Source organism: Trachemys scripta, chromosome 5 (genome assembly GCF_013100865.1).
Source record: "Trachemys scripta elegans isolate TJP31775 chromosome 5, CAS_Tse_1.0, whole genome shotgun sequence".
NCBI lineage: Eukaryota > Metazoa > Chordata > Testudines > Emydidae > Trachemys > Trachemys scripta.
The window spans coordinates 56,174,704-56,201,512 of record NC_048302.1 but is presented as its reverse complement, the minus strand read 5'-3'; the positions used below and the strand labels follow the sequence as shown (position 1 = coordinate 56,201,512).

At 44.3% G+C, this 26,809-nt stretch overlaps 1 protein-coding gene across 1 annotated transcript in view; it reads right to left on the bottom strand.

Moving 5' to 3' along the window:
- DCLK2 (doublecortin like kinase 2) overlaps positions 1-26,809 on the bottom strand; it is a 121,766-nt gene that overhangs the window by 38,884 nt on the left and 56,073 nt on the right. The window contains exons 6-8 of the mRNA XM_034771512.1: positions 14,638-14,710; positions 11,956-12,064; positions 1,514-1,571 (exon numbers count right to left, since the gene is read on the bottom strand). Coding sequence (XP_034627403.1) covers positions 1,514-1,571; positions 11,956-12,064; positions 14,638-14,710 — 240 coding nt within the window. The remainder of the gene's footprint in view (positions 1-1,513; positions 1,572-11,955; positions 12,065-14,637; positions 14,711-26,809) is intronic.

The window sequence follows — 26,809 nt, the reverse complement described above, 5'->3', positions numbered from 1 at the left end:
CGGCAGCGAATCACCCCTCCTTGCCGAGGGGCTGAACTTGCAGTCCGAGTCAGACCATTGCCCTTCCAGTGACCAGGGCAGAGCTATTGATGCAGGAGTCTGCCGGCTGACCCTGGGTCAGCGACCGACGAGGCGAGGATCGGTGCCTGCCCAGTGAGCAGAACCGGGGGGATGGAGACTGGTGCCATGACCGAGAGCAATCCTGTCCCAGTGGGAACGGATGTCTGAAAGACCGTCTGGGCAAGGGTGATTTGCGCCGTGGTGATCTTTAATGAGAAGCTCGCTGGTACCGGTGGTACAGGGACCAGTGCCTCAACCTTGGTGTCCCATGTCTCCTAGTGGGAGAACGTGGCGTCGGGGACTTGGGCCTCTTGACCGGAGACCAGGAATGCGGTGCCAGGGTCCTAGGCTGCAGAGACTGGGATCTACATCTGCGGTCCAGGGACCCTATGGGGCAGTCCCATAATCAGCTTGCCCTTAGGCATTGGGGCCTTCACCGGTCGGCCTTCTTGTTCTTTAGCACTTCAGACAATGGTCATGGGGGTCACTAATAGGCATCAGCCTGTTGTATGACGAGCATGGTTTGAATCTGAGAGAACGGGGTGTGCCTCACTCTGGGGCAAAGTCCCAGCCTGGACTAACTACCAAACTAACCTAACTCTTAACTTAAAAGCTAACTAAGTACCTAAACTATATACGAAAATGACAGACAATGGGCTGTTGAAGAACCGCTAACGCTCTTGTGATTGCAAGACAAGGCACTCCAACCAACCGTCATGGACAGTAAGAAGGAACTGAGAGGGCATAGGGTTGGCGGTGCCTATATACCAACACATGGACGCAGCACTCAAGGGGGTGCCACAGCCGACCCTACGGATACTGCTAAGGCAAAAATCTCAGACGACTGGGCATGTTGGTACACATACACCTAAAATGCAATCGACATGAGCAAGCACTCGAAAAAGAATAGGGTATTTTGACTGAATAAGGACTGTAGGAATTTATCCCATATTAACTTTGCTTACAATGGTTACTATTGTTGATGTGAGTCATGACATACTTTGGGGCCTTTATAATTTGAATTGCCTTCATAATCAGTATTGGGTTCCATTATGCTAGGTGCTGGACACACACACACACACGTTTCATCCTTCAAAGATTTTACAATCAAAGTCACTATACTGTACTTTTGCATTTCTCTTTTTATTCCATTTTGGCCCAATGAAGGAAGAACAATTGTGGAAATACTGCACATTTTCTTTGTTAGTCCAATAGAATAAATTACAATCTTTGTTTGTTTTTGTTCCATTATCTTCTAGATTAACACAGTTACTACTTCTATTGTTTGCATTTTGGATGGAAAATAATCCTGCTAATGTTAAACACATGTTTCTGAAAGCAGTCACAGTTCTATCAAACCCAACCCCACCCCTCCCAACACACACCACTTTGACTAATGAAGAGCTGTGAACGCTATTTTTACTCCTGTCGCATGTAAATGGGTGTACCCTACCTTTCCACAGCATTTTGCCTTGTCTATAATCTTCAGTGCAAACTCCTTTCCAGTGGCTCTAAGAAAAAAAATTGGAGAAACATTAATTAATGTCAGAAATTCCCGCCCAGTTTTTGGTTATCAGTAAGAATACATGTAATCGTAATATAATCTTTTCACCCAGGGGAACAGCCGACAGAAAGATGGCAGAAATGATTTCATTTTGTTTCCCCTCTCTCCAAGTAACAGTCCTGCCTGCTGTTTCCCTGACTACCATTACCTTGCTTATTGTGTGCATTAATCCCAGGACCATAGCAGTGACCCTAATGTGATCTAATATTATACTCTGCCACTACTCTACTTCCATATGCAAAATTTGCCCCCAAATCCTTCATGTAGCTCTGTTCAACTGGCAGCCTGTAACCACACTTTGAAGACAGATCAGACTGCAGGTTTGCTTATCAGCTCATGTATAGGATGAGCAGCAAGAAAGCAGCCAGGAATATTGATGGCCTTTTTGGAAAAAGTCCCATAGAAGTTAGTAGGGAAGAAAACTATAGGGTTCTATAGCAATTACTACACAAGAGACATCAGTGGCTATGAAATTCTATAGGATTTTAGAACTACCTGACAGAATTCTACAGGATGGTTCTGCAAAACCTAGAGTAACTGAGAGGATCATTTCCGAGTATATGTGAGAGGACTTTTCCTCCCATAAGGTAGGAGCTTACTCTAGCTTTTACACTTGGTCACCCACATCCAGATCTAAACATGTTCTCCACAGGAAATAGAAAAAAGCAACAAGAACTGTTTTGGTGTCTATAAAGAAAACATTACTTCCCATTGTTGCAAATGACCTTCAGTTAACATGTTAAAAATAGCAAGGGAAATGCAATGAGCTCATTCCTATTATTATTATTATTATTTGTATTGCAATTGCACCTGGAAGCCCCAGGCAAGATCCGACCCAATGTAAGGGATGCTATACAAATTCTGCTTTGTAACAAGCTTTTGTAGCTCAATAAGAAATACCAGGTATGTTTTATTAAGTTCATACTTAACTATAGCCAACAAAAAAAAATTGTTTCAGATATAGCTAATAAAGACTAATATCTCACAAAAGGAATTACATTTCATACATTAAACCTGTTCCCGACTAAACCCAGCAGTATATTAAGAGCACCTTTGAGTGCAGCTTTGTCTGCTAGGTTGTCATAGTTACAACCTGATTCAGTGTAGCACATAAGAAGAAATTCCATCTGAACAGCATTTGAGATTTAAATACTATCTTCTTATATTCACTATACAGCCATGAAAAACTGCATTATGGGCACTGCATGTAATTCAGAATTGCAATCTATGTATGATGATACATTAAGTAAATTATCCAAAAGCCTGATGATAAACACACTGCAAAATCCAGTTAAGATATGTGCAAAATTTTCAGTGTGTGTCATATAACAGGGAGTAGATCCTTGTAAACATCCACAAAGCTAGCTCATTATCCTTCTTCAAATCCCTCCTTAAAATTGTCCTCTGTCATGATACCTGAAATAACCTTGACAACGGCTAGCCCACTGGTGTGCTCATACCACTGCTTATCATGCTGACCATATTGTTTCCTTGCAGTGCATGCTCTGTATCCATCTGTTGTCTGAGACTAAGTTCTTTGGGGGCAAGGACTGTTTTGTTTTGTCTGTACAGCACCTCTTATAGTGGGGTCCTGGTCCATGACTCAGGCTTCTAGGTGCTATGTAGTACAAATAATAAAACAGCAAACAGATGAGTGTTTATAACAAGCATTTCCTTTCCCACTAGTATTATAGATTGGATATTTTTGAACAGCAGATGATTTCAATGATATTTCTGATTACTAGACTGAAGATACTAGATGTGAAAATGGAGTTTTATACAAAAAAAGTGGGGATTTTTTTTTAACAGTTTATTTCTAGCTACTATTTCCTTTATAACTAGAGGGCTCTTTCTTTTATCTAAACCTTGCTTTCTAAAGAATTCAGGTAAAATTATCAAAGTGTCTACGTCACTTAGGAGCTTATGTCCCATTTTCAAAAGCACCTAAGTCACTTAGGAGCCCAAGTCCAAGTGGGCATCACCAGGATGTAGGTGATTCTGAAAATGGAATTTAGACACTTGCAAAAAATATTATCAGGCATCTTTATCCTGAGATCTCAAAACATTTTTCAAGTACTGTTGAATCTATGTGCAGCCACTGAAATGTCACATTCAGGGTACATCAAGTACAGCAATTTTGTGCCTTCACACCATAAAAGAGTGTCCAGTTATTATGACCTAAGCCTTTCATGGGTAGTTTCCTGCCAAGTGAGCTGGATGGAAATCTAGTCATTAGAAGACTGGTTATGTCATTTTATAAATTTTAAAAGTTCTTTGGATTGTGTGTTTGCCTCAAGCTTTCTAAGCAGCACCACACAGATTTCCCCATTGAGCTAGAAAAGCTTATTAAAAACCTAGGCTTTTGGAAAAATTGTTCTTCGAGTGTTCAAGAATTGAGATGTTAATGTTGAGAGAGAGCATTAAGCCTAAACCCTAATGTGCTTCAATGTGTGACAAAAAGCTCCTTTAAAGTAGTAACTATACACACTGGGGTCAAATTTAGCTATGTGGCTTGGTTTAGGAAGTAATTCCATCAGAAGTCCTCTAATTCTTATTCTTTAACGCATAAGCCTGGATATTTGTACGACAGATTTCCCTGATGAGTAAAAGCAGAAGACAAAAAGTTAGTTACTTAATACTATGCATTAAAACTAAGCATGAAATTGTCATTCAGGGGAATCACCCCATCACATGACAGAGAAGAAATCCACAGTGGCAAAAGTGTGCTTTTGCTCTGACTTTTTGCTTCATTTGTTATTAGTCTCTGCCAGTTTTTGGTTTTATTTTTGTTGCCTGAGGGGTTTTTGCATTTGTAGAGAAAGTTTTGAGCAGAGAAAAGCCTTGAGACTCCAAATGGATTTACATTTAAAAGCTTTTTGGAAAGTGGAGAAAGCTAACTGGGAAGAGTGTGGAGGATTTGCAAGTAGTCACTGCCTATTTTGGGGGCTAGATCAGGTTGAAAAGGTCCTAAGGGTTTTGGAGTACTAAGCTGCCAGTACTTGTTTGGTTAATGGAGAGGAATTAACAGGATATAGCAACAAGAAACAAGACTCCTGGGAAACCATAATAGTGGCAGCAGAGTTATGAGTCATTTTTTAAGATCAACACACTTAAATCCACGAAGAGGAGAATGCAGGTAATAGTTCAGCAGTGGTAGCCATCATGTTCTGACATTTTCCTACATGAGTCAGACTCAGACTTAGCCAGCAGAAGTATCTTCGAAAGCTCTCTCATTAGCTGATAAGACTACGAAGAGACATTTCACTTCATAATGAAGACTCAGTTGCTCCATGAGCGTCTGAATATAAAGCCTTCCATGAATTCTTAAAAAGAAACCTGCAAATAGTGGTTAAACAATGAAAATTGTTTCTGTGAGCCCCAAGGCTCTCACAGGCATTTGCTGGAACAAAAATCATTGCTATGAACAAAGCTGGAGACTTCAAAATAATACTAATCAAAGAAACCCACATAATTGTTTTATCAGTGGCCAGTGTCAGATGGTTCTAAGAAATATCGTTAGCAATTGAAAGAGTGTCCCCTCCACTAGCAATCGTGCATGGATGGATACACACACACACTTTTTACACGTGACAAACTTGCTAAATAGTTCTTGCTTACCTAATTTCTTCTAATGTTTTGAATGATATTCTCTCTCATGTTCATAAACTAAAGCTTAGAAATTTTCTTCTAATACATTATATATAGCATAAACATATTTATGTGATTAGTAGACAGACTATTACAGTATATGGATAACTAAATCTCAGGGCTATATCAGTTTTTTTTTTTTAATTTGAATTGTTTTCACTCTCCATTTTCTCTCTCCACAAACTTTCTTTGCTGTAGACATTATAAAAGACAGTTACTTTTTTCCGTAACTGTGTTCTTCGAGATGGGTTGCTCATGTCCATTCAACTTAGGTGTGCGTGCTCAACACATGCACTGGTGCCAGAAGTTTTTCCCTCAGCAGTATCCATAAGGGACCAGTTCTGGCACCCCCTGGAGTGGCACGCGTATGCTGCGACATATAGGGCACTGCCGGCCCCTTCCACCCAGAACCTCTGACAGTGGGGAAAGGAGGGCGGGTTGTGGAATGGACATGAGCAACACATCTTGAAGAACACCAGTTACAGAAAAAGGTAATGGCCTTTTCTTCAAGTGATTGCTCATGTCCATTCAACTTAGGTGGCTCCCAGCAGTACTCCTGGAGGTGGGTAAGGAGTTCACAGACATGTAAATTGCAATACAGCTCTGCCAAACCTAGCATTGTCCCTGGCCTGTTGCGTGAAGGCATAGTAGGCTGTGAACGTGCATACTGAGGACCACGTCGTGGCTTTACAGAGATCCTGGATCAGAACTTGTGTCAGGAAGGCCGCCGAGGATGCCTGTGCTCTAGTTGAGTGGGCTCTGACGATCGGCAGTGGAGGGACTCCCGTTAACTCGCAGCAGATCCGAATGCAAGGTGTGACCCAGTTAAAAATCTTTTTCGTGGACACTGGGAGGCCCTTCATCCTATCAGCTGTAGAGATGAAATGCGGAGTCAATCTACAGAAAGGTTTTGTCCAATCTAGGTAGAAAGCCAGGGCCCTTCTTACGTCCAAAGTATGAAGGTACCTCTCTTCATTAGTCTCATGGGGCTTAGGACAGAAGACTGGAAGAAAGATGTCCTGGCTCATGTGGAAAGCATACATCACCTTGGGAAGGAAGGCCGGGTGGGGCCGGAGCTTGTCCTTATAGAAGACCACGTACAGTAGTTCTGAAGTCAGGGCTCGCAGCTCGGAGACTCGCCTTGCTGACGTCACTGCCACCAGGAAAGCTACCTTCCATGATACATTAGACAGGGAGCATAAGGCCAAAGGCTCAAAGGGCGGACCCGTGAGTCTGGACAGAACCAAGTTGAGATCCCACTGAGGGGTCGGGAACCGAACTTAAGGAAAGAGCCTCTTGAGGCATCTAAGGAACCTGACAGTCACGTCACGGGAGAACACTGTCTGCCCCTGGATTGGCAGATGAAAGGCCGAAATAGCCACCAGTTGCACCCCAATAGAGGAGTGCACCAGGCCCTGGCTCTTAAATGAAGCAGATAGTCTAAGATCGACTACACTGAAGAATGCAAAGGGGAGATGCCCTGTGCGGCCACCCAGCAGGAATACCTCGTCCACTTTGCCAAGTAGGTCTGCCTAGTCGAGGGCTTTCTACTCTGGAGGAGGACCTTCTGGACCCCTTCCGAATAGGCCCATTCATCTGGGTTCAGCCACACAACATCCATGCTGTGAGATGGAGGGACGCAAGTTTGAGGTGCAAGAGTCAGCCGTGATCCTGTGACAGCAGGTCTGGTCTGTTCAGCAGGGGCCAGGGAGGGATTGCAGACAAGCTTGATAGTGTCCCAAACAAACACTGGCGAGGCCACGCCGGGCTGAGCATGATAACTTGAGCCTTGTCTCTCTTGATTTTCGCTAGGACTTTGCTGATGAGCAGAATTGGAGGGAATACATACATCAGGCTTCCTGCCCATGGCAGGAGGAAGGCATCGGAGACGGAGCCCTTGCCCAGACCCCATCTGAAGCAAAACCTGTGGCACCTCCTGGTTCTGCCTGGTGGCGAATAAATCCACTTGGGGAGTTCCTCACCTCAGGAAGATCATGCCGGCTACCTCTGGGTGGAGCACCCACTCATGGTGAGAGGAGAAGTCCCTGCTTAGCTGATCTGCTAGCGTGTTCCTGGCACCCGGAGGGTGACACGCTTCTAGATGGATTCCATGGTTGATGCAGAAGTCCCAGAGATGAGTGCCTCCTGGCAAAGGGCCGAGGATCATGCTCTGCCTTGTCTGTTGATGTAGAACTTCGAGGCTGTGCTGTCCATGAGGACTCTGACCACTCTGCCCGACAGGTGAGGTAGGAAGCCCACACATGCTCTGCACACTGCCCTGAGCTCTTTGATGTTTATGTGTAGCATCGACTCCTCTGGGGACCACATACGTTGGGTCTGGAGGGCGTTGAGGTGCGTCCCCCATCTGAGGTCCGAGGCATTCGAAACCAACTCGACTGAGTGAGGAGTGCTGACAAAGGGAACTCTTTCCAGGACTTTCCCAAGGTCGGTCCACCATCGCAGCAAGATAAGTACCATCACGGGGATGGTGATAACCTTTTCCAGGTGGTCCCTGGACTGGGAGTAGACAGTCGCTAGCCATTGCTACAGGGGTCACATCCTGAGTCTGGCGTGGCGCATCACATACGTACATGCTACTGTGTGACCTAGTATGCGTAGGCAAACCCTGGCCATGGTCAGGGGAAATGCGGGGACTTCCACAATGAGGTCTGTTAGTGCCCTGCACCTCTCCAGCAGCAGGAACACCCTGACGCAGGTTGAGTCGAGCACCGCTCTGATGAATTCTATCCTCTGTACTGGAACTAATGTGGATTTTTTTGTCGTTAGGTGTCGGCACGTGCCTAGCAGCACTGCGATGTCCCCTTGGACCTGGAGTTGCCCTTGACGAACCAGTCGTTGAGGTACAGATAGATCCTGGATACCCCGACATCTGAGGTAAGCCACCATCACAGACGTGCACTTGGCCAAATGGGAGGACTGTGAACTGATAGTGGTCAGGACCTACTGTTAACCAGAGGAAGCGTCTGTGTCCCTCGAAGATGGCAATGTGGAAGTATGCATCTTTCAGATCAAGGGCGGCATACCAGTCTCCCGGATCTAAGGAGGGGATGATGGAAGCCAGGGATACCATGCGGAACTTCAGTTTCGCTAAGTAGTGGTTCAAGCTCCGCAGGTCTAGTATGGGCCGCAGACATCCCTTGGCTTTGAGGATTAAAGAAGTACTGAGAATAGAACCCCTTGTCCCCACAGTGGCAAATAAGCACCCTGACTTTCACAATAAGCCGATCCGGCTAATCCCTTTCAAAACAAGGCCAAAAGCAGCCAATCCCCAAGAACCCCAAAACTCTATGTGACTAGATCCTCTCACAGCATGCAGTCTGGGACTGCAGTAGTTCTGCTGTGCACAGTGACTGTCTCTCCCACCCTTGCCTCTGCTTGCCCGGAGCCGATTACAAAAAAGGCAAAAACTAGCCAACAAGCAACCCACAAGCCAATTATGTCAAAAACAAACCTAATTTCTGCAGTTTTTCCACAGGTTTGGCATATCTGCTTGTTCTTGTACTCCACAGGAACTACCTCCACCGTGCCCAGCTGTAATTGACCCTCTACCTTCTGTATGAGAAGAGTCTTATGAGAGGGGTGCCTGAAGAGGAATGGGGAGGGAGGGTGGGTAGAAAGTAACTGAAGACAGTAACCCTGCGCCACCGTATTGAGGACCCATCGGTCTGATGTTATAGACACCCACGCAGGGAGGAAGAAAGGTGGTTGGCAAACAGAGGGGAGGAAGGATCTGGGGAACAGTCCTGTAGGTCGCCCTCTGGCATACCCTCAAAACAAGCGCTAGCCTGTCTGCTTACAGCGTGTTGAGCCCGTCTGAGATGTAGATGGGGGTTGGTGGCCAGGGTGCTTCTTGTAGCCCCTGGATCTTTTGTGGGGAGGCTCCTGGCGAGGGTGGTTCCCCTAGCTCTGAGGCTGCTGCAGCTTAAACCGCTTGCAGGCAGGGCTGGGGGGCCCAGTCAGGCTTGTGAGGGAATCTTTCAGACCACGAAGCTTAATGTCCATCTGTTCTGCGAACAGGGCATGCCCATCGAAAGGGAGGTCTTACATTGACTGCTGAGCCTCTGAGGAAAGACCAGAGAGGAGCAGCCACCTATGCAACAAGATGGCCGATGCCCTGGTACAGGCAGCGGTGTGTGCCGTGTCCAGTGCCACCTGGAGAGCTGCTCTGGCTGCAGTTGAGCCCTCATCCAGGATCGCTTGGAACGCCTTCCTACAAGCCTCAGGAAGGGCGCTCTTGAGCTTGGTTATGGCATGTCACATATTAAAATCATAGAGGCCTAGTAAGGCCTGATGGTTGGCCACCCGCAACTATAGACTGGAGGACGAATAAACTTTACGCCCAAACAAGTCCAGTCTCCTTGAGTCTTTATTCTTAGGGGTAGCCCCCGTCTGACCCTGTCTCTCCCTATGGTTGACCACCTCTACCACTAGGGAATTGGGAGCTGGGTGGGTATAAAGATACTCGTGGCAGAGAACATTAAGGAGGGAATCTGTAAGTTCCTCTAACTCCTTCACCTGGAGGCCCAAGTTGGCAGCAACCCTCTTTAACAGCTCCTGATGCGCTTTAGGATCATCCTGGGGCACTGGTGGAGGGAGCCCCACTATGGCCTTGTCTGGTGATGAGGAGGAGGAAGCTGGTTTCAAGGGGTCCTCCACAACCATAGGCGGTCCAGCGGCTTGCTCGCCCACTTCCTCCTGTGCCTGCGGGGTGCCTGCAGTCGAGGCCTCTTGGGCTGGAGTGGGGGAGGTAGCTAGTCTCTCTGAAGCTCTGGACACTGAGCAGGTGGCCTGAGGGGGCTGAGTGAACCCCCATGGGTTCTATGGGTACCACTGTGCTGGCCACAGAGTCCGAGGCCACAGGCCTAGCTGCAATGCAGCCGACATAGTCTGCACCCTAGGTGCCGGAGCCTGTCCCGCTGCTATGGAACCTTGCTCGAACCTGAGCCAGAGTTGCTTCTCTGCAACCAAGACGAGGTTGATTGGTGCCTCTGTCCCGATCGGTACCAGTTGCCCCCCTGGAGTTGGATCTGGCTGACCTTGCTGAGTGCCCTTTTTAGGGCCTCAGTGACCAACAGCGCTTGGCAGATCCACGATGGCCCTGGGCCAGCAATCTATGCCTCACGTTTAATGAGGAGCAGGATCGGAAACTAGAGTGGGCTTGGCATCATGAAAAAGTAGCTGCACGTGGAGACGCCACCCTGGGGGATTGGCACTGTCGGCCCCTCGACCTGTCCCTGGAGCAGCACTGGTGCCACGGAGATTCCGGGCACCGACGCCAAAACTCCTGCTGGGCGGCGCATGCCTCCAAAGGTCTGCGCCCAGTCACCATGAGCTGCGCCTCGAGCCTCTCTGCCCTTATCTGAGGTCCGGAGACTGGAATGGGCTGCAAAACTTCTGCCTATCACGGTCAGAAGTGTGTTGGCTGCAAGAGGGGGACCGTAGGTGGAACATCCCCCGCAACAGAGAGCAGTGCCAGAAAGGTGGAGACTGTGGTGGTCCCAATGCCGGCTTACCCTGGCACCGGGAGGGACATAATGTCTTGCGCCGCTTTGAGGGCCTCTGGTGTGGATGGCGCCCGGAGCTGATGAGGACCTCCACCGCTATCCAGCGGGGAGCAGGCTGGGCTACACCGCTCGACCTGAGCTGTGGCCCAGAATCCCCAAGGGTGTGAAGAGACACCAGAGACAGGGCCTTGGTCCACCCCAGACTCGTCCTTTCCCTTGAGGAAAGCTGGAGACCTTCCTTGCCCCATCATCCTGGGCTTCTTGGCTGGAGCCAAGGAAGGAGACCAGTGCCAGCTCGTAGATGGTACCAGCGGGACACTGTGCACCAAGGTTATAGTGCTCGGTGCTGAATCGGAGCACTGCTCCAGCATCGGGGTAAGGGCAGACTCCATCAGAAGCGCCTTCAAATGAATGTCATGCTCCTTCTTTGTCCTGGGCTTGAAGGACTTGCAGATTTTGCACTTATCACTAATGTGACCTTCACCCAAGCACTATAAACAACTATTATGTGGATTGCTAATGGGCAGGGGCCTTTTACAGCGATCGCAGGGTTTAAAGCCTGGGGACCGGGGCATACCCCTCCTAAGGCAAAGTCCCTTTAGGAACCTACTAAATCTCTAACTTAACAAATAGGTTGAACTAAACTAGAGGGAAACTATACACAGTAATATCTTCAAGAGGCAAATGAGTTCAAACGAATGAAAAGCAACAGTTCTAGTTGAAGTAGCATGAGTTCCATGCACCGTCACTGGTGGCAAGAAGGAACAGAGTGGAGGGTACTGGTGGTGCCCTATACGCCGCAGCATACGCGCACCACTCCAGGGGGCGCCAGAGCCGGTCCCCTATGTATACTGCTGAGGGAAAAACTTCCGGCACTGGTATATGTGGTGAGCACATACACCTAAATTGAATGGACATGAGCAATCACTCGAAGAAGAATAAGCCATATTTATTTCTCATTTTTGCACGATCATGACTTTTTATGATTTTTTTTGGTTTGGTCATACATACTATTGATAGACATACATTTATACTATGTATACCTGTGTGTATATTTTCTACACACCGTCTCAGACATACACACCGGATTCTGTTTAATTAAATCAACAGAATAAAAGAAATAGAACTGAAAAATAGCTAAACAACTTCCTTGCTTACCGTTCTACGCACTCCTTTACTACAGCAAAATTGCCATCACCAATCACCTTTCCCACTCTGTATTTCTCAAGAATAGTGGATGACCCTGAGCACTTGTTTCCATTCACACCTGCACAAAAAGCAAGGACAATAATGTAAGGTGGAGAGAGACATCAGCAATCTGGCATATCCCCACAGAGTTCAAGAGTATAGTGTAGATATTCCTAGATACAAAATAGGAATGTAAAAATAAACTATGTTCAGTACAATTTGTCCCTTTGTTTTTATTTCAAAACAGCAAAAAGAACTGGTAAAGCTTAATCAGAGCTGTGTGACCTTCTTGTCCTTGTTAACATATAGGGAAAACATTAATATATTATTAATCTATGTTGACAAATCCCAAATGTGACAGAAATTCTAGTTAAATATTTAACTCCAGCTAGGTCTTGACACATTTAGCTTTTTATTAAGAGGGCCTTCTTTTTAAAATTTATTTTTCATTGGCGTTTTCCTTGAGCACAAAAAAAGGAAAAAAGGAATGGAATTACAAATTCACGAAAAACAGTAAAAATTTGGTAATGAAAAAAGACAGTTATTTATGCATTTAACTAATGAGGAAAATTTCAGATCACTAATGAAACATATTTTATGTTGTTTGAGGCCCTTCTTATAGCATAAAAATGTAACAACTCTTGACTCCTTCTTGCTTAGCACAGACTGCAGCTATCATACAAGTCTCTTGGCTAAATCACCTATGCAAGACTTTCTCTAAGGTGCAACAACATATCCAACCAAATATTGAAGACTGCAATTACACTTTGCTTGTGTATTACAATTAAACCAAAAACATTCAAGAGACATTACATTTTACTGACAATATTGCCTATGGATCTCATAGTCTTTGATTTGTTTCATTAAAGAGCTAGTCAGGTCCCATTCATCTAGAAAATTTGGCACTGAACTTCTATGTACCAAATTTCTTGTCATAGTGCCAAACTACAGATAAATTTTATAACTGCTAACGTTACTTTTTTTTATAACATTGTGTCTTTCCTTAAAACCAGTTAATTCTATAGTATCATAGTGTCATCCCATTTTAAAGACTTAATCGCTTTATTAAAGAGAGACAAGAACTAGTTTTAGATCATAGCAACACTTCTATCTACACTGGAAATAGACGTCAAGTAAAGTAGGGACAAAAAAGATCATGGCCTTAAAACCTGTTCTTTATTAAGTTTCTTATCTTGCTCTCCCACCCTGACTACCACCACTCTTTCACACACATTAAGAGACATCAATTTGCAAGTATTTTTGTAGGAACAAGATCACGAATGCTTTACTAGCCTCCCTATTCTCAAAAGATTGTTTATTTTGTAATGAAAAACAAAAAGATTAACAAAGTTCCCACAATGGTCACAGAGATTTATCCATAAGATGATCTCCTACAGAACTGAAAAGGTAAGTTTAGAATAGGAGGCCTGGCTGGTCTGATGGCTCCACTTGCAGCAAAATGGGCTACCATGAGGAAGACAACAGTTCCAGTCCAACTGCAAACATCTTACTTTTGCGGGGTCACCATAGACACAATGTTCATAATTTCCATGAATGGGCTGACTGTATCACTCTAAAGTGCCCGTTGGGATTTGACTGAAGAGCAGGGTTTTTTTTATTCATTTTGCATCCTACAGCTTTTTCCAGAATGACTTGGTGAAGCTGCAGCTAAGGATAATGTTGCTTGGGAGCAAGGAGATGATTATAAATATGGACTAGTATAATGCTATAAAGATGGACTGGGTGAAAAACCTTGAATGCTGGCAGGCTGAATACCTCAGGTCAGATCTTTAGAAACAAAGAAATCTTCTTGTAATGGAGGCCTCAGTCCTGAAGCCAATACATAAAGAAAAATTTTAGACCAGAGCTGGCGCTTGTAACATATTAAATCAAGTTATAAGAGGAGTGTATTAATGAAGATATTGTTATGGCATGCATGTGATGAGTTGTTGAGGTTAAGCATTCAGGATGAAACTCTCTCTGCATCCAGGCAGTCGTTAATGGGATTGTGTGGATTAAGCATGTTCTGGACAGTGAAACATTTTCCGAAATTCCTGTGTGTTGGTTGCATAACAACAGCATAAAAGAAGGGTAAATGGCCAGGCCATATTGCAAGACCATGTGACCTAGCTTTGGGTTAGAGGGTTTCCCAGGTGTAAATTCCAGGGAGCTGAGCCAATGTTTTGAGCAGTGAGATTCCAGGGGAACTCAGAAGAGAAAGAGGCTCAAGACAGCTGTCTCTTTGTAAGAGGACAGTGGTGGCTTCAGCTCACGGTTCTGAAAGAGGGATTTATGCATTTTGTGACATTTTGTTAAAGGAAACAAGGTGTAGGTACATTCTGTGATAATAGCCTGACATTGATTTGTCTTCCAATGGGAAACTGACCTGTAAGGTCTAAAAATCTGCTACCATTTGGTAAAAGGGAAATATTATTTAGAATCTAATTCATCTCTCTCACAGTACAGACTTGATATAGCAAGTGCAGTAACAGTTTATCCAACATTAAGTATTTAGTAAGGTATGTCAAGGATCTAAGATTAAAATCTGATGGATTGCTAGCAGTTGTCTAGTATCACTGAGCTAACAAAGTCACTTAAAGGTGAACAAAGATTTTGTGAAGGTTAGTAGCAAACAGTGGTTTAAGTGCTTACCTTCAGGACTTATGCAATGGAATAGTTCAGGCACACCATTCACATTGGAAGAAGAGCCACAGTGTGGAGGAATCTATGGAAATATGCATAAATCCATTATTTCTGATAATAACATTACTAAAATGAATAATAAGAAAATGAGTTATCTTTCCCCAATTTAATTTTTATACATATTAATTTTTTATACTTATTCAACATTGTTACCTTGCACTAGGGCTGTCCATAATGACTGGGATCCCAGTCCTGAGGCCCTGTTTATGAGAGGAGTCACACCACTGATTTCACTGGGATTTATCACAGCAAATGTCATTCTCTCTACTTTCTTGAAGTGATACTTGGGCTTTATGGGGTCAGTGTGGGGAAAGGAAATTCCATCCTCCCCCAAACCAAGGGACCAGTAAGGACTACAAAAAAATTTACATCTAAGCCATATTCAAAATCTGTAGTAGCCAAGAGTCATTACTACACACAGTTCAGAGGCCAATACACGACGAGTCAGTGGTCTCAGTCCATAACCTTAAAATCCACCATCACAACTGGTACTGTTTGTAGTTTCATTAATAGAACTTCCCTCTCACCCTGATTCATAGTCTCTTTAGATTAGCACTGTGGCATGCTGGGAGGGTGGTGTAGGGAGGCTTGCATTGCCACCACTAATTTCTATGTCTAAAAGGAGAACTTCAATATCTAGGGCTAGCAGTCTGGCACCTCTACAAGCACTAAAATTAGCTTTAAATTTAGTGTGGGCAAGGCCGTCCCTACCCATACACAAAGTACGCAGCTGCGTAGGGCACCAGAAAATTTGGGGCACCAAATTTCCTGGTGCCCTGCACAGCTACGTGCTGCTCCAGCCCCTGCCTCGCCTCTTCCCACCCCTGCTCCGCCCCAGCCCTGCCGCTTCCCCAAAGCCCCCACCCCAGCCCTGCCCCCACTCCCCTGAGGACTGCAGCAAGGCTGGGTCTGCACTCACCAGCGGCAGGAAGTGCAGCAACCCGGCCCCAGCCATGCCGCCAGTGAGTGCAGGGGGGTGGTTCCTCCCTGCCCCCCAAGCCAGCCTGCCCTCCCCCCATGGGGCGGAGGGGGCTGCGTAGGGCCCCAGAATAGCTAGGGTCAGCCCTAAGTGGGTTTTTTTTTTTTTAATACTGTTACTGAAGTGAATGCTTAGAACTAAGAGAAACTGAAGTCAAATAACTGTTCTACATCACAGCTGTACAATGCAGATTTTAATAACTATTATATATAAAAATAAAGAGACAGAGTAAACATTTTTTTAAGGAGAAATTCAGACAAGATGACATTTCCCACAGTAATTCCATTTTACAGGTACTACATGTTAACAGGATCTTCACAACTAATTAAGAAAAGTTCTTTCCTCACATCACACACAGTGATATATAAAGCAGTGCAGTGTTATTGTAAAAGGAGGCAGGGACTTGTGCAATTGAAAGCAATCAAACAGTGAAATGATTTATGTACCAGTATGTTAAGTTTTACAAGGCTTCCCATTTCAGTTCAAAACATATGGGTGCTCTATTAAATTAATAGGTATTTAAAAGCACCTTCCTTCCTCCTTTACAAGACACTTATACCTGTTCCCTGTGGCCCTTTTCCTTGCTTATTTCATGGGTTAATACAGTTCTCACCATTCACCACAAAAGAATTAAAATGCTTCTCTCCCTTAAGCTCAATATCTGCTGAAACAAGGCTTTGCACAACACCCGGGAATGCAAGTGCAGCATTTTCAATTTCAGCTAACATTGTCTCGTTACATTGCTGAATATTTTAAGTCATTAACACTACTGTCAGTGAAGTAACTGAACTGGCAGAAAGATATTGTTAAAGTCTCACATAATGCTAATGAGTGCTCAAGTTTCCAGTGGCATCTAAAGTGACAAAACAGCTAAAGGTACAGTAACTAGATATGGTGCAACTTAATTTTATGAAGCTGCAGAAACAATGCTGCTTATCAGATAGTGTCAGCAGCAACTGGATAGTTACCACTTCCTATTGACAACTTTTAAACAGCAGAAGTTAATTCATAACGAAAGCAGCATTATCTAGTTGCTATAAAGGAGTTAGGAACTGAATCCAAGTGTCCTGTTTATGACATTAACAGAAGATTGTAATTCAGTCGGTGACTAAACGACTCAGTGCCACGGCTTCTCCAAACGTAAAACGGGGATAATAATGTTGATCCACCTTTGTACAACTGCAAAGTCTGAGTCATCAGCAAAAATATCTACTCTCTCTTTTGGTTATGATTTTAAAATGTCATTGAATAAGTGATAATAGGTGAAGATAGTGCATCATCCAATCCACATTTCTAGACAGCTTCATCCTTGTGAGAGGCAGGATAGTGAAATGTACTAGAATCTTACTCTCTAGTGAGCTGCGATAGAAAGATGCAGGCAAGAATAACGGAAAAGCAAGAGGAAGGATGGTGGTGTGTGTGATTAAGGCACTAGACTAGGACTCAGGGTTTTAGCCCCAGCTCTGCCACACTTAATGCATGACTTTGGGCAAGTCATAACCTCTTTAGGCCTAATCCAACACCCACTGAAATCAATGGGAGTTAATCGGCTATGGATCAGATCCTCTGTGCCTTAATTCCTCAGCAGTAAAATTGGGGTAATAATCCTTGCAGTGTTCTGGTGAGGTAGGGAAATAATTCCTCAATGCCTGTGAGAGGATCAGACACTAAACTGATGAGGAAGGAAAGGGACATATAAGCACTACACTATGTCCTGAGAATCCCCCTGTAGGCTTTGTATAGCCCAGTAGACCTACGGATAGGAGTGTTTGTAATGCTCCCACAGTGCTTTATGCTCCTCCAAGCTGCAGGAGCAGATGATGAGCTGTAACTCTTCAAATAACTGTACAAAAACTCTGGATTAATATACACAGGATTCCCCTCCACCTCCATTCTCCAGCCTGGAAAGGTAAATAAATATTCATATTTATCAAAAGTTAGGGGACAGATCATAATCTGGTATAAACTAACAAAGCTGCATGAAAGTCAATGGAGCTTCAACAACTGACACCAACTGAGGGTCTCTCTCAAAATGCTTATCCAAGCTCTCTGTATTTATGGTAGGCTTCATGATGCACATGGCGCTCCCTCCCCATAAAATCTTTCTGCCTCAATCATAGGCACCGACTCCGTGGGTGCTCTGGGGCTGGAGCACCCATGGAAAAAAAAATAGTGGATGCTCAGCGCCCATCAGCAGTCCTGTGGATCAGTTCCTTCCCCTTCCTCCTAGTACCTCCCACCCGGTGACCCCCACCAATCAGCTCCTTCCCCTCCCTCCCAGTGCCTCCCACCCGCCGTGATCAGCTGTTCAGCAGTGTGCAGGAGGCACTGGGGGTATGGGAAGGAGCAGAGGGGAGCAGTAAGAGGCAGGGAAGGGTCAGAACAGGGTGGGAAAGAGGTGGGACGGGGGCAGGAAGAGGCTGGACAGGGGTGAGGGCTTCAGGAAAAGGATGGAGTGGGGGCAGGGCATGGGGCAGAGCAGGGGTTGGGCCTGGGGCTCCTGCCTGCTCACCCTTATGGGAATGGGATCTTTCAGTGACACATCCCCTCCTTTATACCATAGTATGCCATAGTCTATGTGCATATACTTACAAAGCAGAACAACTACATTTATGTTTTAGGATGACCAGCATTTGCAATATCTCTTGAATTTCTTTTTATCCAACAAAATGATAGAACAGCAGGCAGTCTTGTTAAAGAGATTATTTTCTAAAAACTGCCAAAGATTAGAAAGTTATTTTTCTATTCTGTGAAGAGCTAAGGGACAATTCCAGCAGCCAGCTACCCCAATTAAGTTGGCAGGTACAGCTCCATAAGGACTTCCTGCACCACAATGCACATGGAAATTTTGGAGGTGAAATGGGGGAAGAGTCAGGGCACTGGACTTGCAAACAGACTCACCAGTCTACCAGCCATTCCCTATATAATAAAGGAAAAAACAGGCACAGAAACTCAGACTATATTAGTTAATACAGTGAATATACTATCATTTTGCAGCCTGGAAATGGGAAGAAATCCTCATCTACTCCCAGCCCACACAAACTCCCCACTTCCTGTTCCTTACACAGCACAATCACATGGACCATGCTCTGAGGAGAAGGATTTAGCCCAGAGGACTCTATTCCGCTCTCCAATTTCTGCAACACCTGTCAAAGAATTCATACTGAAAGGCAGAATTTGTCCCTACTTTCTACTTTCTGCTATTAGTTAAAAGTACTGTACATTAGTGTGATGCTGTATGATTGAGATATGACCATTTATATAATTGATATTGCCATTTAAACAATTGCAACACATTTTGTGCAAACTATATCCTGTAAGGTGTTAATGGCAAAGTTATGATATCCTAAATATGATTATCCTGTTTATATGCATGAATCATTTTTCTATCTTAAGTTATAAATATTGGCTATGCGCTGGCTAGGGTTGCCAACGTTCTACTTGCACAAAACCGAACAGCCTTGCCCCACACCCTTCTCCGCCCCTCCTCCGAGGCCCCGCCCATGTCCTGCCCCTTCTCACTCCATTCCCCCCCTCTGTCGCTTGCTCTCCCCACTTTCACTCACTCACTCACTCATTTTCACCAGGCTGGCTCAGGGGAGGGGGTGAGGGCTCCAGGCTGGGGCCAGAAATGAGGAGTTCAGAATGCAGGAGGGTGCTCCAGGCTGAGGCAGTGGGTTGGCATGCGAGAGGGGGTGAGGACTCCGGCTTGGGGTAAGAGCTCTGGCATGGGGCCAGGGATGAAGGGGTTGGGGTGCAGGAGGGGCTCCGGGCTGGGGGTGAGTGGAGCCAAGGGGACTATGGGAGGGGACTCTGGGCTGAGGCAGGGGGTTGGGGTGTGGGAGGAGGTACGGGCTCTGGGCTGAGGGTGTGGGTTCGGGGTGGGGCCAGAAATAACAGGTTCAGTGTGCAGGAGAGGGCTCTGGGCTGGGGGGCTCCAGAATGCAGAAGGGGGCTCCAGGCTGAGGGTTGGAGTGTGGGGGGTTGTGAGGGCTCTGACTGGGGATGCAGGTTCTGGGGTGGGGCTGGAGATGAGGGGTTTGGGGTGCAGGAGGGTGCTCTAGGCTGGTACTGAGGGGTTCGTAGGTCGGGATGGGGTTCAGGGCTGGAGCAGGGGTTGGGGCCAGGAGGAGATCAGGGGCGCAGGCTCCGGGCAGCGCTTACCTCAAGCAGCTCTTGGAAACAGTGGCATGTCCCCCATCCAGCTCCTACACAGAGGCGTGGCCAGGTGGCTCTGTGCACTGCCCTGTTAGCAGGTGCCGCCCCCGCAGCTCCTGGCACTTGGGGCAGGAGCAACATACAGAGTCCCCTTGCTGCCCCTACACATAGGAGCCAGAGGGGGGACATGCTGGCTGCTTCCTGGGAGCCTGCAAGCCCTGCTGCGCGATGCCACCAACAGGACAGTCAACGGCCCAGCCAGCGGCGCTGACAGGAGCTGCAAGGGTCCCTTTTTGACCGGGTGGTCCAGTCGAAAACCAGACACATGGTCACCCTAGTGCTGGCATCCTACATATGTGCTATATTCCTGAGTAACACCCACAACGTAAAATCATTGTGAATGGACTATTCAATTGATGGCCCATTAAATACCACAGTAAGCCACCGAAGAAGCTCGTCCCCGCCTGGTGAGCCTTCCTGTGAATGCTTTAGCCAGAATATGGGTAATGGCATATGACTTGCTCATGTGCCCCGGCACTCCATCTTGTGCCTGTACTTTTCAACACACTGAGCCGGGGACTTTGTTTGAGACAGTAAAAATTCCATCCACATGGGAGAAGAGCCAACATCTCCATTTTGCCTCTTCAATGCTCTAATCTCTGGACTATGGATTTACACTAGAGGAACATAGTGACTATGAACTGAGGACTTTCAAATCTTCTGGAAGACACCAGAGACTTTACAAGCCAGCAGTCTGTAACATCACTGCTACAAACCTGATACAAGAACTTTGTAATGATTGTATGTATATGAATTCTTCGACCATTTTAACTCTCTCCTCTTTCTTTTCTCTTATAAATAAACCTTTAGATATTTGATATTAAAGGACTGGCAACAGTGATTGAGTAAGATGTGAGTTATATATTGACCTGATCTTTTGAGATTAGAAGAACCCTTTGATTGATTAAATTAGTTCTCAATAACTACTCATCATAAAGTCCAGTGGCTGGGTGGTGAAGCAAGGGCTGGAATGCCTAAGGAAACAGCATTTTTGACTTGCTGTTAACCAGTGTAGTAAGACAGAAGTTTAGAATAACCACCAGATTAGGGGTGAGTCTGCCTTATTTCTCAGCAGTTTGTCCTGAATCTGGTATTCTCAGCTATGTCCCACTGAGGCACACAGTGGCAGTTAGCACTTTTTTTTTGGCGCAGTTTAATAATCTTCACCTCTGCCTTCCCTCAAGTCGCATCCTCAATTCATGTTTTCACATAACATCCAGAGCAAAATCAACACTAAACCAAAGTAAACACAGCATTCAGTGACACACAGAAGACGCTTTACAACACATACACAATTTACAAAACTAGTCAATATAGTGTTACAAAGCCTCACTTACACTGCCAAAAAACAAACAAAAAATACAAAAGCTGTTCTAAAAATCAAACCTGTCCAACTAACGTTTTAGCTTCCTCGGGCAGAAATGTGCAAAACCAAAACCTCTGTGGAATAGTATTAATTTTCCACAGCTTCACAAACATCCAACATGCTGTTCTGTATATGGCATTATTTTATAGTGGTTGTTTGACAAAGCTGGAGAAGTTGGGTGACATTCTGATATATGGCCTTGCAACAAGGACACTCACAGTAGATCTGCCTGTGAATTTAAAGCATGTATTTTGGTGCTCAGTGTGACAAGATGCAATGAACACATTAATTTAGCCTAAGGGGTATGGCATGACTAACCATTCTCGTCATCAACCCAATTCCCAGTCATTCATTAATATCAAGAGAGACCTTCATGCCACAGAAACTAGTAATGGGAAACCTCATTTTAAAACTAACTTAAAGGAACTAATTTCTTTTCTAATACAGCAGCTTCCCAAAAACCTGTCTGTTTTGGTCACATCAGGAAGCTTATCACCTGAAATTTTAAATTAACTGAAGACTCAAAACAATTAAGCTTATAAAAGTAAAATATTATTTATTGGAGAGAGATGGGACCCACAGCATACAGTGCTATTTCTGCACCACTAAGGTTTCTTTAAGTTCATCCCTAAGGAAATCACCTTGTACAGAAAGTATTTAGTAAGCCATTATACTATATAATTACATTATGACTACATTTGCAGTTGAGTTAATACTGACAGTTATAGTCTGTGGCAAATTAATGCTAGTGAAATTATTTGATTACATTCTACATATTATATTACATTGAATGGTTCTACTGTGTAAGTCCATAAGAAGTGGCTCTAGGAATTTAAAATAACCATTTGCAGTAGCCAGGAGACAAGTGAGTCATGTGGCATTGGATGTGGTTTGCATCTTTATAGTTTATAATTTGTATTACAATGTCATCATAAATCTGCTAACAGTATTTCATAGGAAATACTGTACAAAGAAGAACATTTAATTTAACATTTAAAATGTAAGAAATCCTTTCCCCTTCCCTGGCAGCAGCTATGCCATAAAAATTATGGTGAAATGGTGAATGTTTCCAAAAGACCTAAGAGGAACACTTTGATTCCCACAAGCTGATATTGTTTTGAGGTTGACTACACAGGTCTTGATATTCTCCAATCTGATTCTTAATGAGTTTAAATATTTATATTATTTCTATAAAGGAAAGGAAGCATCTTTGTGAAGACAAGCTCAGGGCTTTTCCAAAGACGCAAGTGTTCCCCATACACCTTCAAACAGTCAACTGCATGACTACCACAGCAATACAAGGACAGAACACGACGGGAGTGATGAAAAAAGTCAGTGGTATTTCATAAAGCTATTTTAAATCTGGCCAAGGACCATTGAGATAACCCAAAATAAGGCTTACAGAATTACAAGAGGGCCAGACAGCTGCAATAAAATTACCTACTCCCCTAGCCCGCCCCCAACTTTTTCCATATCTAGTTATGAGTAATTATCTAATTCTGGATATAGGTCTCTTATGCAGTCAGTCACTCCAACAAGACAATATGTGGAATAAGATCAACAGATACCTGCTGATGAGACAAAAAAATCCAAACTCTTTCTTTTCTCTCCCCCCGCCCTCACCCAAAAAACATAAAACCAAGCTTAGATTTTCTTGGAAGAGGCTATGAGAAAAGTACTGCAATTCTGTATCAGTGAGACATGTATATAACAACTTTTCTTTAAGGTGTTGCTTGAAGATGACATGTAAATTGGATGCTGTCTTAAATAGAAATGAGTGATAAGGTCTTAACTATGCAGCTGAGAATCTGGAGTGTTATTCATATTCTACATGAAGAGACTAGAAAACGGCTGGAATGCACCTCCAGGTTGGGCAACAAGGTGTTCTCCATGAAGAGCCCTCATCTCTAGAATTTGTTCCCTCCAGGGATGAGTCAGTCTGAATTCAGCAGCTTTTAGGCGAAGATGTATCTGTACAACCTAGATTTTTAATGTCTGTGAGGGTTACCCACCTAACAGTCAACGGAAAGCATGGTCTAGTTGGTGGCCAACTATTTGTATTTGATTATTTTAACTTTTGGAATATATAGTGTGATAGGTATGAAATAGAATATTGAAATAGATAATACATAGCATGGCACTTTAGAAGGCTCATTTGCTAAAGGCTATGAGGGAGTTTCTGAGTATTACAAGAATGTCTTCATTGCTACAGAAGGTGACAAGATAACCACCATGAGTGAACATATGCATATGGAAGTGCGGTACTAAGAAGGGGCAGTGAAATAGCCACCATAGTGTTATCTTAGGTTTTCCCACTTTAAAAAAAATAATAAAGCCTATTGCACACTTAAGCTCTAATCCATTTTGATTCATGGGACAAAACTGACAAAAGACTGAGGCTCTATGCCAGGACAGTCCCAGGACAAAATCCTCACGGTCACTGACATATTGCTTTATATTTGCTTGCTCATTGCAGTTCTTGTCCCCGAACCCCATGCTACAGTGAGAGACCCCATTATTTTTGTTTGGTCTTCTGCTTGATTTCAAGTTCTCTTCATTAACTCAATAGGAGAGAGCCTGATATAAATGGGACCCAGCAGTCCCACATTTGGCTGGTGCACTATATATTAAATTCTTCACTTTCCACTGTAATATCAAGTACTTGGCTGGGCTGCATTAGAAATGTTGAAGAACTACGCTGACATTACTGCCATGCAGCTCAAAACCTCTTCAGTAAGAGTGTTCAGAATTCCAAGCCCATCTATGATAGCTGTAAATGGGCTTTACACTAAGTATCATGCTCATGTTTCACTTTCTAGCAGAGACAGTCTAAATCTTCCTATTACATAAACAGTGAAGATATTTAAATATAAATATCTGAAGGCAGTATCTAAAGGATTCCTCTTACAAGCTCTATTATTTTTATTTCACTAGAATAAAATGATCAACTTTGTGGAAATATATATATTTTTAAAATTGAACATGTTAACATGATTAAAGGGAAATTTTAATTTTTTTAATCCCACAAGAATATAGGCTCTGATCCAGCAAATCACTTAAGTGCATTCTTAACTTTAAGCATGAGACTAGTCCCACTGATGTTAATGAGTTAAGCATGCACGTAAGAGATTTGCTGAATCAGGGCCATAATCAGGCCCTTTGACCGTAGTCATTTGGTCTCAACACATTGAAAAACACACACACACACACACACACACAGTGCTATTTAGTTGATTAATTGGGTTTCCAAAACTATGCCTCAAAGTTAAAGCCTGTTTATTTACAGAAATTTACAAAGCAATGCGGGGTTTTATGGAACCTAATTTCAGAAGAGACACACAAAACATCAGCTGGACACACACGTCTGCTGGATACACCAATCACCTAAACCGGTTTGCTGCTGTGGTTTTCACCACCTGGATTGTTAAAACAGTTTTAAATGTCAGACAGAAAATTAAACATTTTAGCTGAATTAACCAGTCTGAGATGAGTTTCAAAAAACACTTCACAAATCCTGATGTCTATTAATAACCAAACACACACAAGGGAGCATTGGAAAGTCCGAGACCATGCTTAAAAATCTCATAATGTTAAGTACTTTATTCTTCTTTTCCCCTAAATGAATGCTTCTGACAGATTTGATTAACCTTTTTAAATTGGGAGTTTGCTTTTTTATTTTTTTTTTTAAATAAATGGTGCAGTGCTCCCTAGTAGCTGCGGATGTAGTGGATCTGCTGGAGCCAAGGAGAAAACATGCATTTTAAGGGCATTATAGATCTGGGTCACTGGAGATGCCAACCAGAAGGGTTGTACTTTTCAACTGTCAGTCATCAGCTTATAGAAGAGTAAAAAGAACACTGTCCTCCTTGTTAAGTCATCCTGCATTATCCAGGACACTCAAATTTCTGAATGACTCAGCAAATCAGAATCTATGCTGAAAAGTGAAAGTAAGCCTCTCCCCAACACTCACATTATGCACAGTGATCTTCCATTTGGTGGCCACAACTACTACCTTTCATTTCAAAATGCAGGGCCTGCAAGAACACTCCACTAGAAGTTCAGTTTACAAGGGACTGGTAATGTGAAAAAAGTTCAGAGATTTGATTAAAACTAGGGCAGTTAACTCATGCGATTAACTCAAAAAAATTAATCGTGATTTTAAAATTCAACCACTATTAATTGCAGTTTTAATCACACTGAAACAATAGAATACCAATTGAAATTTATTAAATATATTTGGATGTTCTTCTACATTTTCAAATATATTGATTTAAATTACAACACAGAATACAAAGTGTAAATGCTCATTTTATATTATTTTTATTATAAATATTTGCTTTGTAAAAATGATAAAAGAAATCTTTTTAAATTCACATCATACAAATACTGTAGTGCAATCTCTTTATCGTGAAAGTGCAACTTATAAATGTAGATTGTTACATAACTACACTCAAAAACAAAACAATGTAAAACTTTAGAGCCTACAAGTCCACTCAGTCTTACTTCTTATTCAGCCAATCGCTAAGACAAACAAGTTTGTTCACATTTACAGGAGATAATACTGCCCTCTTCTTATTTACAATGTCACCTGAAAGTGAGAACAGGCGTTCGTATGGCACTTTTGTAGCCAGAATTTATGTGCCAGATATGCTAAACATTCATATGCCCCTTCATGCTTTGGCCACCATTCCAGAGGACATGCTTCCATGCTGATGACGCTCATTAAAAAAATAATACATTAATTAAATTTTGACTGAACTCCTTGGGAGAGAATAGTAGGTCTCCTACTCGGTTTTACCCGCATTCTGCCATATATTTCATGTTATAGCAGTCTGTAGCAGGGCAGTCACCCCGCTCCGGTCCTGAAGAGGTTAAAACAGCCCTGGGAAAGGGCTGCCCCGGGGAGCCAATAGAGTAGGCTGATTGGGAAGGCAGCCACAGCTGGGGCCACGCCCAATTAGGAGACAGCTGGCCCTACAGAAGGGCTGTGAGCCAGGAGCTGGGGCAGTCTCTCTCTAGCAGTGGAGGGAGAAGGACCTAGCTGCCTGGGAGCAGGGTACCAGAGGTAGAGCAGTGCTGGGGAAAGGCAAAAGGAGCTTGGGAGCTCCAGCCTGGCAACTCCCCAGGCTGCAGGCTTTGTGCAAGGCCTAAAGAAGGTACTGGGGCTGCAGAAGTGCAGTCTGGGGTTAGGCAGCGGCAGCTGGCCAAACCTCCTTGCCAATGATGAGTGGCCATGACAGACTGCAGTTTGCCCCAGTGAGCAGGGGCTAGATGATGACTGGCTGTAGCCACTGAGGCAAGGTGGGTGAGAGGGTTGGGGGTTCCCCTGGGAGGGGAGACCCAGAGTAGTGTGGGGGTACTGCAGTGGGTGAACCCCGAGGTAAAGGCCACCAGGGGCCAGGAGGGAGACGGGGCCAGTGGCAGGTGAGCCACCAGCCAGCAGAGGGTGCTCCAGACTGGAATCGAGCTTATCCCTAGGATCACCAGCAGGAGGCGCCGCACCAGAGAGTCTCACATCGTTACACAGTCCCAGATAATGACCCAGCACATGTTGTTTG